Source organism: Branchiostoma floridae, chromosome 5 (assembly GCF_000003815.2).
Source record: "Branchiostoma floridae strain S238N-H82 chromosome 5, Bfl_VNyyK, whole genome shotgun sequence".
Taxonomy (NCBI): domain Eukaryota; kingdom Metazoa; phylum Chordata; class Leptocardii; order Amphioxiformes; family Branchiostomatidae; genus Branchiostoma; species Branchiostoma floridae.
Window position 1 is genome coordinate 12,689,369 of NC_049983.1, and position 12,017 is coordinate 12,701,385.

The window sequence follows — 12,017 nt, forward strand, 5'->3', positions numbered from 1 at the left end:
TGACCAGGAACAGGTGCGAAATTCTCATGCCTTTGACACAAGGCCAAGTTAATTCAATCTTATGTGCCCAGCGAGACAAAGAATTGTAAGGAGAAAAGAAAAAAAAACTACTATCTACTAAGCAAAGGAAGGCAAAAAAATATATCGGGCGATCGCTGAAATGGGAGATGCTGGATCATTACATACTCTCCTGCAAGAATTAATTAAAGCCTGATCAATGAACGCGTGAATGAGTTTCGAACGTTTTTCATACGTTTTACTGTATTTCAACATTACACAAAACCTGGTCATTGAAATGTCCATAATCGACATACTTTGTATTACTTGGATACCTGTTTTGAAACACATTAAGACCAACACTGACATAAGCCATAAAGACATTTCAGAGGGGCATTAATGTTTCTGCCGATCATCGTGACATAAATATTTGGATTAATCTAGAATAGCCAAAGACTATGACGCAATAGCTAGACACATAAGGACTGTTTGTTCCTACGGATGTCGGATCGTAAAACACTAGGTAGTTTTTTTTATACAGAGGCTCCGCATCCTGCGCGATGGTACCCGCCATTATCTTTCCTCTTGTGTTTTACCTGGCCAGCGCTGCCGAAGGTAGGAGCCTGATCGACTTCTGGTTTAGAAATTTCGTGTTCTAGAAATGCAATGGTGATGAATTTAGAGGTGGCTAGCTCTTGGAAGTTGCAGTAAGTCGTGTAGGCTCCCTCAGCAGCTTTAATGGAACTACCGTAAGGGGCCAGTTACGTTTTAGACTTTGAAAAAGAATATCTCAAGGGGTTGAGAGAATACTATAATTCCATAGTTATAGATGGTGGGAATTTAATTCTTGTGGAATTTGCAAGTTAAATAAATGTGGACATTATTTAGACATATCATCGTGCAAATGAGGGCCTCATTTACATATTCTATGAAGAAATGCCTTCTTTGAAAAGATACGACTTTCTATTTATTTTATTTATTGGAAAACATTACACTGGGCCAGCCTAGGCAGGCTATGTAAGCTGATGACGGCTGACCCACAAAGATACAACAAACAAACAAATCTAATTTACACATTTGCACAGAATAGGCCACATAGGCTATAATAAGCTAGGAAGAGCAGATCGATGGAAGGTGCTGTAAATCGGTTTGTTGATGTTAAAAATGTGTTATTTGGGTAAGAGATGATGATCAATTGATATGACTTGCCCAAATGAGGACGCATAATCAATAAGAAGCATGTATGATACGTCATTCGAAAGGGTTACACGGAACTTACACCATTCAGTGGCGAAGGTATGAGGTCGAGAAAATCTAGTTTCTACGTGTTGCAACTTTTACTGCTTTCAGATCATGTGGCCACCTTAGCACCGAAAACCTTGCCGACTTTAACACCCTTCACCACCATGACCATGCCCTACCCCACCACCACCACGGCCACCATGACCACCACCCTTTACCCCTGTACGTGCTGTAGGAAAGAGCAGAGGTGCACCTTTACTACAACAACCAGACCTCTGCCATGTTTGCTCCGCGGGAGATCGACCTGTTTAGACCCGCCGTGCGTGGACCAGACATCGTACAACAGCTACACCTGCTCCTGTGGAACATGTCCAACCGGTATCACAACAGACATGTCTTATTCCATGTCGTTTCACTCTGTAAAGCGGCACTCGCCTAGCAAATTAATTACTACTAGTTGGTAAATGTTACTAGTTGGTAAATGTTGCTTTAATTAGTTACATTATATGATACAATGAGTGTTGTGGAAACAAGGTTAAAAGTCTAACACGACTGCGTCATCTTTCTTCACAGGACCTAACTGTTACGCTTGGGACCGAACCATTATCCCTGCAGGGGAGGCTGTGGAGGTGAACGGCGCCGTGTGTGAGTGCCGCTGGAAGAGATGGGGAGACAGATTCTCTCCGTATGCAGACTGCCGATGGGGCGTCATCTCTGGCTGACCAATACACCTCATAAGTCACACGAGATCCTAAAGAGTGAAATAGTGACATGGCAATTTGTACATTGCATGCATTCACTGCAAATGTCAGCGAAGCAAATAAACTGTGGTTCATGACAACCATCTGAATAATCGTTTTGCCAATACTTACTATGATGTACTAAGAGTGCGTTTTTTTCGGCCAGGGGTTTTATTGAAAGGCTGTCAGGACAGTTAATTGCAAAATGTAATTCTTTAATGGATAAGTGTGAGCTGGCTAATTTAAAAAATTGTCACAATACCGAAGTTCTTTCAATAATCGTCAAGGTTCATTTTCAACTACAAATGCCTCGTATCGTACACAGCTAATACTAATACTTACTGTAGACTTCAGTAATGACATACTAGCCAAAGCGCAGACTCCGGATATTTCGTTCTGACCTAAAGTTCAACATGGCGTTCTCCTCGACCTTTAACAGGTGCGAGATTCTCATCCCTTTGACACAAAGCCATGTCAATTTCATCTTATTTACCCAGTGAGATGAAGGAAGTGTAAGGCTAGCTACTTCAGGAAAACGGTGAACGCAAGTATATAATAATGCGGACAATCGCTGTAATGGAGCACACTGGGTTACTTCTTCCTATCCTACAAGAAAGCCTGATCAATGAAAATACACCGCAAGAATCAATGTGACATTATGTTGTACTTGAGCTTAATACGTTTCTTCTTCGAAGTTGCGTCACAACGTTAGATAGAATTTGGCCATTGAAAATTTCAGGTACAATTCGCAATGTGTTATCAAATTACTCGGAAATCTGTTTTGCAACAAATGTAGGTCCAAAGTTGACACGATTTTCATTTCAGAAGTGAATGAATATTACAACCATGACTGACATGGATATCTAATTTGCTAGAAAAGTCAACATGACGCAATAGCATAGACACACAAGAGCTATTTGTTCCTCCGGATGGAGGATCAAATAGTAGTCCAGTCTTTAGATTGTGTCAAACAACACTGTAACCTTGCCACCGATGCTTCACTATGCTATCTGCCATGTTTTTCCTCCTGGTGTTTCTCCTGACCAGCGGGGCCGAATGCAGGAGTCTGTTCTCAGACGGACGCGGACGGGTGTATCCTTCAGGTGAGTTCAGCCCGGCCAGGTGTACCCGCTGCACCTGTATGACGACACAGGTTTTCGCAGGACGTTACACGTACCTTCCCATATGTGTGCGCACCTGCAATCCTGTTGGCATGTTTTTTCACAGTTAACCGTTTTTATTTTGATGTTTGAACGGTACTCGATGTCAGGAGTATATATATATCTACTTTCTTTGTGTAAAAGTTGGGAAACAATGGGAAGAAGCGGGATAAGCAAGTATGGGCCTCTATATGACAACGCCGCTGTAAGTGGCGAACTAAGAGCGTTCCCACTGTACATTGACACCCAAACTCACTTAATAAAATATTGGCTCAGACTGCAGAACATGTCTAATGACAGAATTGTGAAAAAAACATATGATGTAGCTGTCGAAGAAGACCAAGATTGGGCTATACATGTTCAAGATATGCTAAGCCGACATGGGTTTCGAAATATTTGGCTCAATCCTACTGTTGACGCCAAATATTTTGGAAACACATTTAAGGAACGCATGAAGGACACATTCCTCTCTGAATGGAGACAAAAAATAAGAAACAACAATAAACTCAAAGTGTATTCTAAAATAAAAACCCAGTTTGGTATAGAAAACTACCTCTTATCTATCCGAAACAAAAATTTTGTGAATAGCATTACCAAACTGAGAATAAGTGCACACTGCCTCGAAATCGAAAAAGGTCGCCACCATAATATACCAACAAATCAGAGACTATGTCCTTCATGTCAAGATGACACTAGCATTGAAGATGAGTATCATTTCATTATGACTTGTCCTACATACAATGAAGAAAGACAAAAGTTAATGCAATCAATCACATGTAAGTCAAATATATCTCTACCACACACAAATGGTGACACCTTCAATGTACTTTCATCATGTCATGACTCTATATCTATGTACATAGGTCAATATATTTATCACGCCATGCAAAAAAGAAACTGTACCATTCCTAAATAACTTTTGACAGATATTATGTCGCTAGTAGTATAGAAATATTCAATCTGATGTAGTTCCTTTTATTACCTACCGTAGATTCCACTAGTATTGTAGTAACTGAAATTGTGGCAATATATCGTATATGTGTAGCATTAGACTGTACCTTTTGTTGTATGTAAATTGCCATACATTGTTACTGATGCAATTGTTGTGCAATAAACCATCTATCTATCTATCTATCTATGACATTGCAGCTTTGCGAATTTCGAGAGGTAACGTTACATGAACTAGCGTTGTAGGAAATCAATCGACCAATAATTCACGGATTCGTCTTTCAGAAGGGACGTAAAACGGGGGTCCCCATTATTACAAGGTATCTGGCACCAAACAAATGAAGACCATAGCAAGTCCATATCACAAGATACAAAAAGTAGAAGTTCTGCACAAACCAGGGGGCGTAAAGTTGAACATGACCTTCGTCTTCCCAGCAACTACCGAAATACCAAATATCATTAAAATCTATGAAGAGGTTGAAAAGTTAGCTGTTATCCCTTGCAGCAAGGCAGTCAGTGAAGAGCACCACCACAACCGAACCCCCCATCGTGCCCACCACCACCACCATCATCACCACCGCCGTGTTCACCACAGAGACCAACACCGCCACACACCCAACGATATTCTTGTGCTCAGAATATGATGCACATTGCGTGGACCCGACCCCCTTCCACGGTTGGGTCTACTACTACGACTACCCGAGCGGCTGTCACTTTGCTCCCTGTCCAAATGGTAATAGTATTGCATGTACATTGTGGTTTGTTACTTGCACCGGCTGTTGTAGGGTCCCGGTATATTTCGGCGGACACTCGGATATCGTTTGGCCCGTTTATCAGTCGTTGCCCGGCAGGTACATTTCAGATGTCCTGGCGGTTTACCAGAGTCAATCCTGCGGATTCGACAGCTGGTCGATCGCTTCTCGCAGCCCGATTGGGCACCTGTAGGGTCCCTGTTGCATGTCCATTGAACCAAGGCCATGCATTTGGCAGGTTTCAAAGGCACGTTCGTCATTTTTCGGGTGTAACATATATATACTAAGATCAGGTCGTCAATTATTAAATTTCTCTATGAAGAAAGTATATGACGTACAGGAATCAAGAGGAAAGAATAGAAGCAGAATATGACGTTGATACCTCTACTACTCTTGCAGCAACCTGCTTTCCCGGCAGAGGTTTTTTTTTCATAATTCATAATGGGTATAGGCCGGACACAAGGTGGCGACGCACTCAATTAATAGCAAGTTGTGAGAACGTACAGTGTATTAAGCGCACCAAGAAAAAAAAGAAAGACCTCCGTGAATAAAAAGTATACCAATGAGATGAAATGGAGACAATCTTCTTGGGTACACTAATAACAAGATTCATTAAGTAGTTTGCACAAAAAAACATGAGTTGGGAAAGATGTGAATTTTTTTGAAATATGCAATGTCCAAACTATATACCCCCCAACTCACTACATGAAATAAGACACCAGTTAAAAAGATAGCCTTACTCAGTTACTGCAAATCTCTATGCAGTGTTACTACCAAATTGAAAACCATTGTAAATGACTGAAATTCATCAGAAAGAGATTTGCAGCGGTAAAGGTTTTGGGACATTCTGCCAATTACAAATGGAAATTTAAAAAAAACCCGTAATTTTAGGCGACAAGTTGGTGCCAATTGGCACTGATTGGTGCCGGTTTGGCGGCACTTTGCGAGGCTGTGTGGCGCAACTCGGCACAATTTGGCGTAGTCCTACAGTAGCAAAGTCCAGTGAGATATCAGCTTTACTAATAGAAAAAGAATAGATAAATTCTGTTGAGTATTTCTATGTTACCGGAGTGACAGAGCACGAACTTTGATGTCAAGAGACAGAGTTACCTGAATGGTATGTATTCAGTAGGGTATACTGTATGTTGAGATATCCCAGTAGGGAATGTATTGTTCTTATGTCGTTATTATTCTGCTTCACAGGACCTAACTGTTGGGCCTGGGACATGTCCATTATCCCTTCAGGAAGCGCTGTTGAGGTGGGCGGTGCCATGTGTAAGTGCCGAGTAGGGTACCTATACTCACATTACGCAGACTGCAGATGGGGCGTCATCTCCGGCTGACCGACAAACGGTCGTGTCACCTGAGTTTGTGCTGAGTCCTAAAGCGGGTCTCTCGCTCTTTCTGGGCTGCGCTTATCGGTGCCTACTGTTTTTTTCTTTTTTTTTTTAATTCAAACAAGAACACATTACAGACGCAGCGGTGGCTTAATTGATGTGCACGAAGCAAATGATGAATTGTGACAAAAACTTGTTGTAAACGCAAGTCCGATCCCTAAACCCGAAGGCGAAAAGTCAAATTCAACACTGTAAAAGAAACCTATAAATAGTAATGAGGAAATTTTGCCAAGATTTATGATAAATGAAATAGTCTAGATTTTGCAGCCTCTACCAACTGCAGGGACCAATATGCGAATCCTAACATACACTATTCGGCCAACTCACAGCATACTGTTCACTACATTTGGTTAATGTCTACTAGTATTCCAGCGATCCATGGAGCCTAGTAGAGGCTGAAGATTTTGGCGTTTATGGAAGATGAACAAAATGCATAAGTGTGGCTTATTTGAAACGCTTCCACAAGACCGAAGTTTCTCTCAATGATCTTAAGTGTGATTTTTCAACAATAAAAACTTCTACCTACGCCTTGTGTCGTGTAAAGCTTTTTAATATTAGTAGTTATGGCAAACTCTTACATTGTCAATGATATAAAGTTGAAGTTGGATAATATCTTTAGCCTGACAGTCATTGATATATTTTGAAACAGTAGCCAAAGCGCAGACTCTGCATACTTTGTTCTGACCTACAGTTCAACATTACGTTATCATCGACCTGGAACAGGTGCGAAATTCTCACCCCTTTGACACAAAGTAAACTTAATTTCATCTTATGTAGTCAGTGATGTAAAGGAATTATAAGGTTAAAAACAAATCTACTTCAGGTGATATATGAACGCATAGGATAATGCAAACAATCGCTGTAATGGAACACACTGGGTTATTTCTTACTATCCTACAAGAAAACCTGATCAATGAAAATACTAGTACACCGGAAGAATCAATGTCACATTATGTTGCACTTGAGCTTAATCTATGAAGTTGTGTTGCAACGTTATTAAACAAAATTTGGCCAATGAAAATTTCAGGTACAATTCCCGATGTGTTACCAATCACTAGGAAACCTATTTGCAACAAATGTAGGTCCAAGATTAATGTTACAGCATATCATAACTGACATGGATATCTAGTTTGCTAGAAAAGTCAATATGACAGAATAGCATAGACACACAAGAGCTATTTGTTCCTCCGGATGGCGGATCAAATAGAAATCCAAACTTCAGTCAAACTATACTGTAACCTTGTCACCGCTGCTTCACGATGCTACCCGCCATGTTCTTCCTCCTGGTGTTTCTCCTGACCAGCGGGGCTGAAGGCAGGAGCCTGACGGACCGTCCGTTCTCAGACAGCCGCGGACGGGTGTATCCTTCAGGTGAGTTCAGCCCGGCCAGGTGTACCCGCTGCACCTTTATGACGACACAGGTCTCCGCAGGACGTTACACGTACCTTCCCATATGTGTGTGCACCTGCGATCCTGTTGGCATGTCTTTTCACAGTTAACCGTTTTTATTTTGATATTCGAACGGTACTCGATGTCACGAGTATATATATCTACTTTCTTTGTGTAAAAGTTGGGAAACAATGGGAAAAGAAGCGGGATAAGCAAGGCCTCTATATGGCATTGCAGCTTTGGTAATTTCGAGAGGTAACGTTACATGTACTAACGTTGTAAGAAATTAATCGACTATGAATTCACGAATTCGTCTTTCGGAACGGACGTAAAACGGCGTTCCCGTGTTCGAGGAGGTGCCTTGAGCACGTATGCTGCAGCCTCATTACTAAAAAAAATACGGTGCTTACTGGCTGCAAATAAAATACCAGATGTATTTTTGGCGACGCCTCAAGGACTAGCCTAATAGTATAGTGTGCGTCCGTTTGACAAGAATTCCCAAAATTTCGTCGCCATGGCAATAGTTCTTATTGCAACACTTATCATTATTTTTATTATTATTACAATTATTATTGTTATTATTCCTTGCAGCAAGGACCACAGTGACAACTATCCCATGGACAACAACCACGCCCCACCTCCCGTGCTGGGCCTACCTAAAGTTCACCTGCCCTGACCTCGACTGTCAGGGTCATGGTTCCGTACCTCACGACTACGCCAACTGCGTGTGCGGCTTCTGCCTCTGCCCTACAGCGGATAACTACCGGCCTTGGTCATGTGAGAGTCCTACCACCATCCCGACAACCATACCCACAACCCAAACCACAACCGCCCCCACCACCACAACCACCCCATGGACAACCACGCGACCATGCTGGGCCTACCTAAAGTTCACCTGCCCTGACCTCGACTGTCAGGGTCATGGTTCCGTACCTCACGACTACGCCAACTGCGTGTGCGGCTTCTGCCTCTGCCCTACAGCGGATAACTACCGACCGTGGTCATGTGATCCTCCTACCACCATCCCGACAACCATACCCACAACCCCGGTCCCATTCATCAGCACCACCACACCCCAGACAACCACTCCATGGACAACCACGCGACCATGCTGGGCCTACCTAAAGTTCACCTGTCCTAATCTAGACTGTCAGGGTCATGGTTCCGTACCTCACGACTACGCCAACTGCGTGTGCGGTTACTGCCAGTGCCCTACAGCGGACAACTACCGGCCTTGGTCATGTGATCCTCCTACCACCATCCCGACAACCATACCCACAACCGTAACCACAACTACCCTAGTCCCTCCTACCACCACCACCAGTCACAATTGTTGGCACTACGGCTGGAAGTTTACCTGTGTCCACAAGCCTTGTGTGGACGGGACACCTGACGACTACGCCAACTGTAGATGTGGGGAGTGTCCAAATGGTATTACAAAAAATTGCTACGCTGAAGAATTTTTGAAGTGCCTGTCAACTTATAAACTGTGGAGTGTCATGGCCCATGGGACTGGTGAAACATACATTTTTGGACGATTTAGAGGTCTGTAAAGCAAAGCTGACTCAAAATATTGTTTTCCTTTCTTTACAGGTCACAACTGTTACGCCTGGGACGGCACCATTATCCCTGCACATGGGCCCGTTGATGTGGACGGCGTGACTTGTCAGTGTCGCAACTCCGGATTCTCGCATTATGCCGACTGTGACCTGGGCGCCATCACTGGCTGAGCGATTGACTCAAGTCATGTTAGAGTTTGCGCAAAGATGACGAATGAAAATTAAATTCACAAAATTAATCTGAAAGATCTTTTGTCCTTTCTCTTTGGTCTCTTTGTTTTTCAGATTTCGCAAATATTGATAACGACAAAATTCATCATACCTTTCTAACGACTGAGAACGATTCAGTTAACCAGGTAATGAAATAATGATAAAGAATGACAATGGGCATTTTGACAAACGGTTTGTGTGAGCTTTAAACAACTATCGCTAGATGTCGTTTCAGTACCATGGCTAGCGTTATATATCTGTTGCCTTCCACGTACGCTGTGCGTTTGAGTGAGTGTGAGTCTGGCTTCAGGAGTTAACACCTTAAAGCCATCTGTAACTTTGAAAGAAACTCAGATCAGGCAAGTCGTCATGTGAAGTGAATTTAAAGTAAGAATTGGCGGAAGTATTGGGTCACGAAGTTCTATTTGTTTATTGATTCATTTCAGAAAGGTAGTGTTTATTTTCCAAGTGAGGCGAATTCATTGTGTATATCGGATGCAAAGCTGCAATAATTACAAAAATATTGTTACTTCTCACCAGCTCAACAGTCGGTAAAATCGATTTCGGTTGCTTTACAAAAGCACAACAAACAGCAGGCTGCCGATTTCACGCCTGGTACGTCATCCCCGGATCAATCTCGTTATCCGTAAGAAGATTTCAGCGGGCGATGCTTTGAAGTGAACAACTGTTAATCCGCAGTTCTAGTGTATTTCGATTCCATTCTGCACTGTAGCTATTTTTGTGAGAGATTTTTGCGCGTTTGCTTTCCGGAAGTGGCATATTACAGTGAAAATCATTGGTCTCTAGCTTTCATTTTTTACTCCTGAATAGAAATACTAACCGTGTAGTACTCCACCCCTCTCATTACCACACGCACTACGCGTGAGAACGCCTCTTTCTTCCGCGGTTTTCCCTAGGAAGCGGCTTTCCCCAATAAGATTCCAGCTAATCGGCCAGAGGAGTGCGGCTGAGTTTTCCATAAGAAAACCTACTCAGGACTTCAAGGCGATTCCCGACGATAAGTAAGAATGGAACACATCCACCCTGTGTTTCTATCTTCCTTCTCTGGGGACAGATGGGCAGCTGTGGTATTGAGACATCTCCAGCGAAGATTACAAGGCGGTGTCCTGTCAGATGTGATTGTGGTTGTTCAGTTGGTGGAAGGGCCATCAGCAGCTGGTGTTCCCCCGTCCACAGTTGCGCACCGCCCGGATGTTTATGTTGGATGGGGGAGGAGGGCGGTACTGGAGAGAACAAGGCGCTACCGCCGTTAACAGCAAAGAAAATCACAGTGAACGGTGAATTAATAGATGAGGGCGCCGCAAGTTCATAGTGCTTCCTGGTGGAGGGACGGAACACGGCAGGGATAACTTCCGATAAAGTGAGAAAGATCCGGAAAGGGATGAAGACAAGAAGAACGAAAACATTTTCATGTGCATGAATCAAGAGTGGTGATTGTTTGTACATCAAAGCATGTGAAACTCTTCTGTGTTGACCTACTTTTTCATTCACTTTTTTTCACTTACAAATTGATTACCCGTATAACCAACCACTGAACGAGTGCGTCATTTGTACAAGCGTTGAAATCTTTTTATACTGGAAGATACTGTAAATGCAGAAATGTTCGCGGTGGATTAATATTCGCGGTTTTCGCGGCGACCACTTCACCGCGAACTTAAATCCACCGCGAAAAGTCATTTCTCCCGCTACCGCGAAATTAAATCCCCGCGAACTTTAATGCATTTACAGTATTACCGCCCGAATACATTGCACATCTAAATCATATGGAGAACTGTAGAGAGGACCCGGGTACCCTCAAAAACTCCCCTTGCGGATGTTGACGGCACTTCACCTAACAGTTTCGTTGCTGTTGTACCTGTCGGTCTAACTTTGACGACAAGTTATTGGCCCTATTTGGCCAATTTTACCATTTTTTTTTTACTAATTTTAGTAAGCAAAGAAGTCCCCTTCCTAAATTCGTGTAAAACTAATTCGCAAAATGTTTCAAAATATGATATCAAATTTTGTCAAAAGATGGTATCCGCTGGGTATGAAACAGCATATTTCTTCACGGCCTGCTATTACGGCTCATGCAGTCATGGCGGAAAAGGCAGTGTCTACGTATGAAATCCTCAAATATATGTTAAGTTAGTCCTAGTAGTAGGGAGGGGAAAATAGCATTGAGGAATGAATCATAATATCCAAACCTAATACATGTATATAGCTCGCGAGTCTCTTCGCCCGCTTGGTCTTACGAAAATAGAGACTCCTGCTACAAGCGTAAGAGCACGAAGAGACTCGGCAGATATGATAGGCCAGGATACCAGACCAGAAAATTCCTCTGCTCCAGCTCCCGACATCTGCTTGACGATTACCCATGCATATCCCGTAGGTGTTGTTACTATGCCCGGTACGTTGTCAGTGGTACCTCTGGGCGGCACGAGTGACAAGTCTGTGTGAAACTGGCCCGGGGAGACAGGGCGTCTGGTTCCCAATTTCACGCTCCAGCCCCGTAGGCAGGGGAAAAGGTGTGAATTTTGGCGCCAATTCTGCTCGATTGCCGACGCAGACAAAACTTGTCTTGCAATAAACAACCCAGTGTTAATTGGTGTTTTTCTTTCAA

At 43.0% G+C, this 12,017-nt stretch overlaps 2 protein-coding genes across 3 annotated transcripts; both read left to right on the forward strand.

Moving 5' to 3' along the window:
* The first annotated feature begins 479 nt into the window (after nucleotides 1–479).
* Nucleotides 480–6,850, forward strand: LOC118415525. Of its 2 annotated transcripts, XM_035820201.1 has the most exons (5): nucleotides 480–612; nucleotides 1,348–1,617; nucleotides 1,813–3,082; nucleotides 4,593–4,820; nucleotides 6,043–6,850. In XM_035820201.1, exons 3-5 carry the CDS (start codon nucleotides 2,983–2,985, stop codon nucleotides 6,180–6,182), a joined length of 468 nt encoding a protein of 155 aa, XP_035676094.1. In that variant the 5' UTR covers nucleotides 480–612; nucleotides 1,348–1,617; nucleotides 1,813–2,982; the 3' UTR covers nucleotides 6,183–6,850. The 2 variants fall into 2 exon arrangements, with proteins under 2 accessions (XP_035676094.1, XP_035676093.1); XM_035820200.1 differs by lacking the exons at nucleotides 4,593–4,820; nucleotides 6,043–6,850 and having other exon boundaries at nucleotides 1,813–2,089.
* A 125-nt stretch (nucleotides 6,851–6,975) lies between these two features.
* Nucleotides 6,976–9,423, forward strand: LOC118415523 (mucin-2-like). The gene is made up of 3 exons (XM_035820198.1): nucleotides 6,976–7,607; nucleotides 8,217–9,056; nucleotides 9,219–9,423. The coding sequence occupies exons 1-3, from the start codon at nucleotides 7,496–7,498 to the stop codon at nucleotides 9,353–9,355; spliced, it is 1,089 nt and encodes a 362-aa protein (XP_035676091.1). The 5' UTR covers nucleotides 6,976–7,495; the 3' UTR covers nucleotides 9,356–9,423.
* Nucleotides 9,424–12,017: the final 2,594 nt, after the last annotated feature.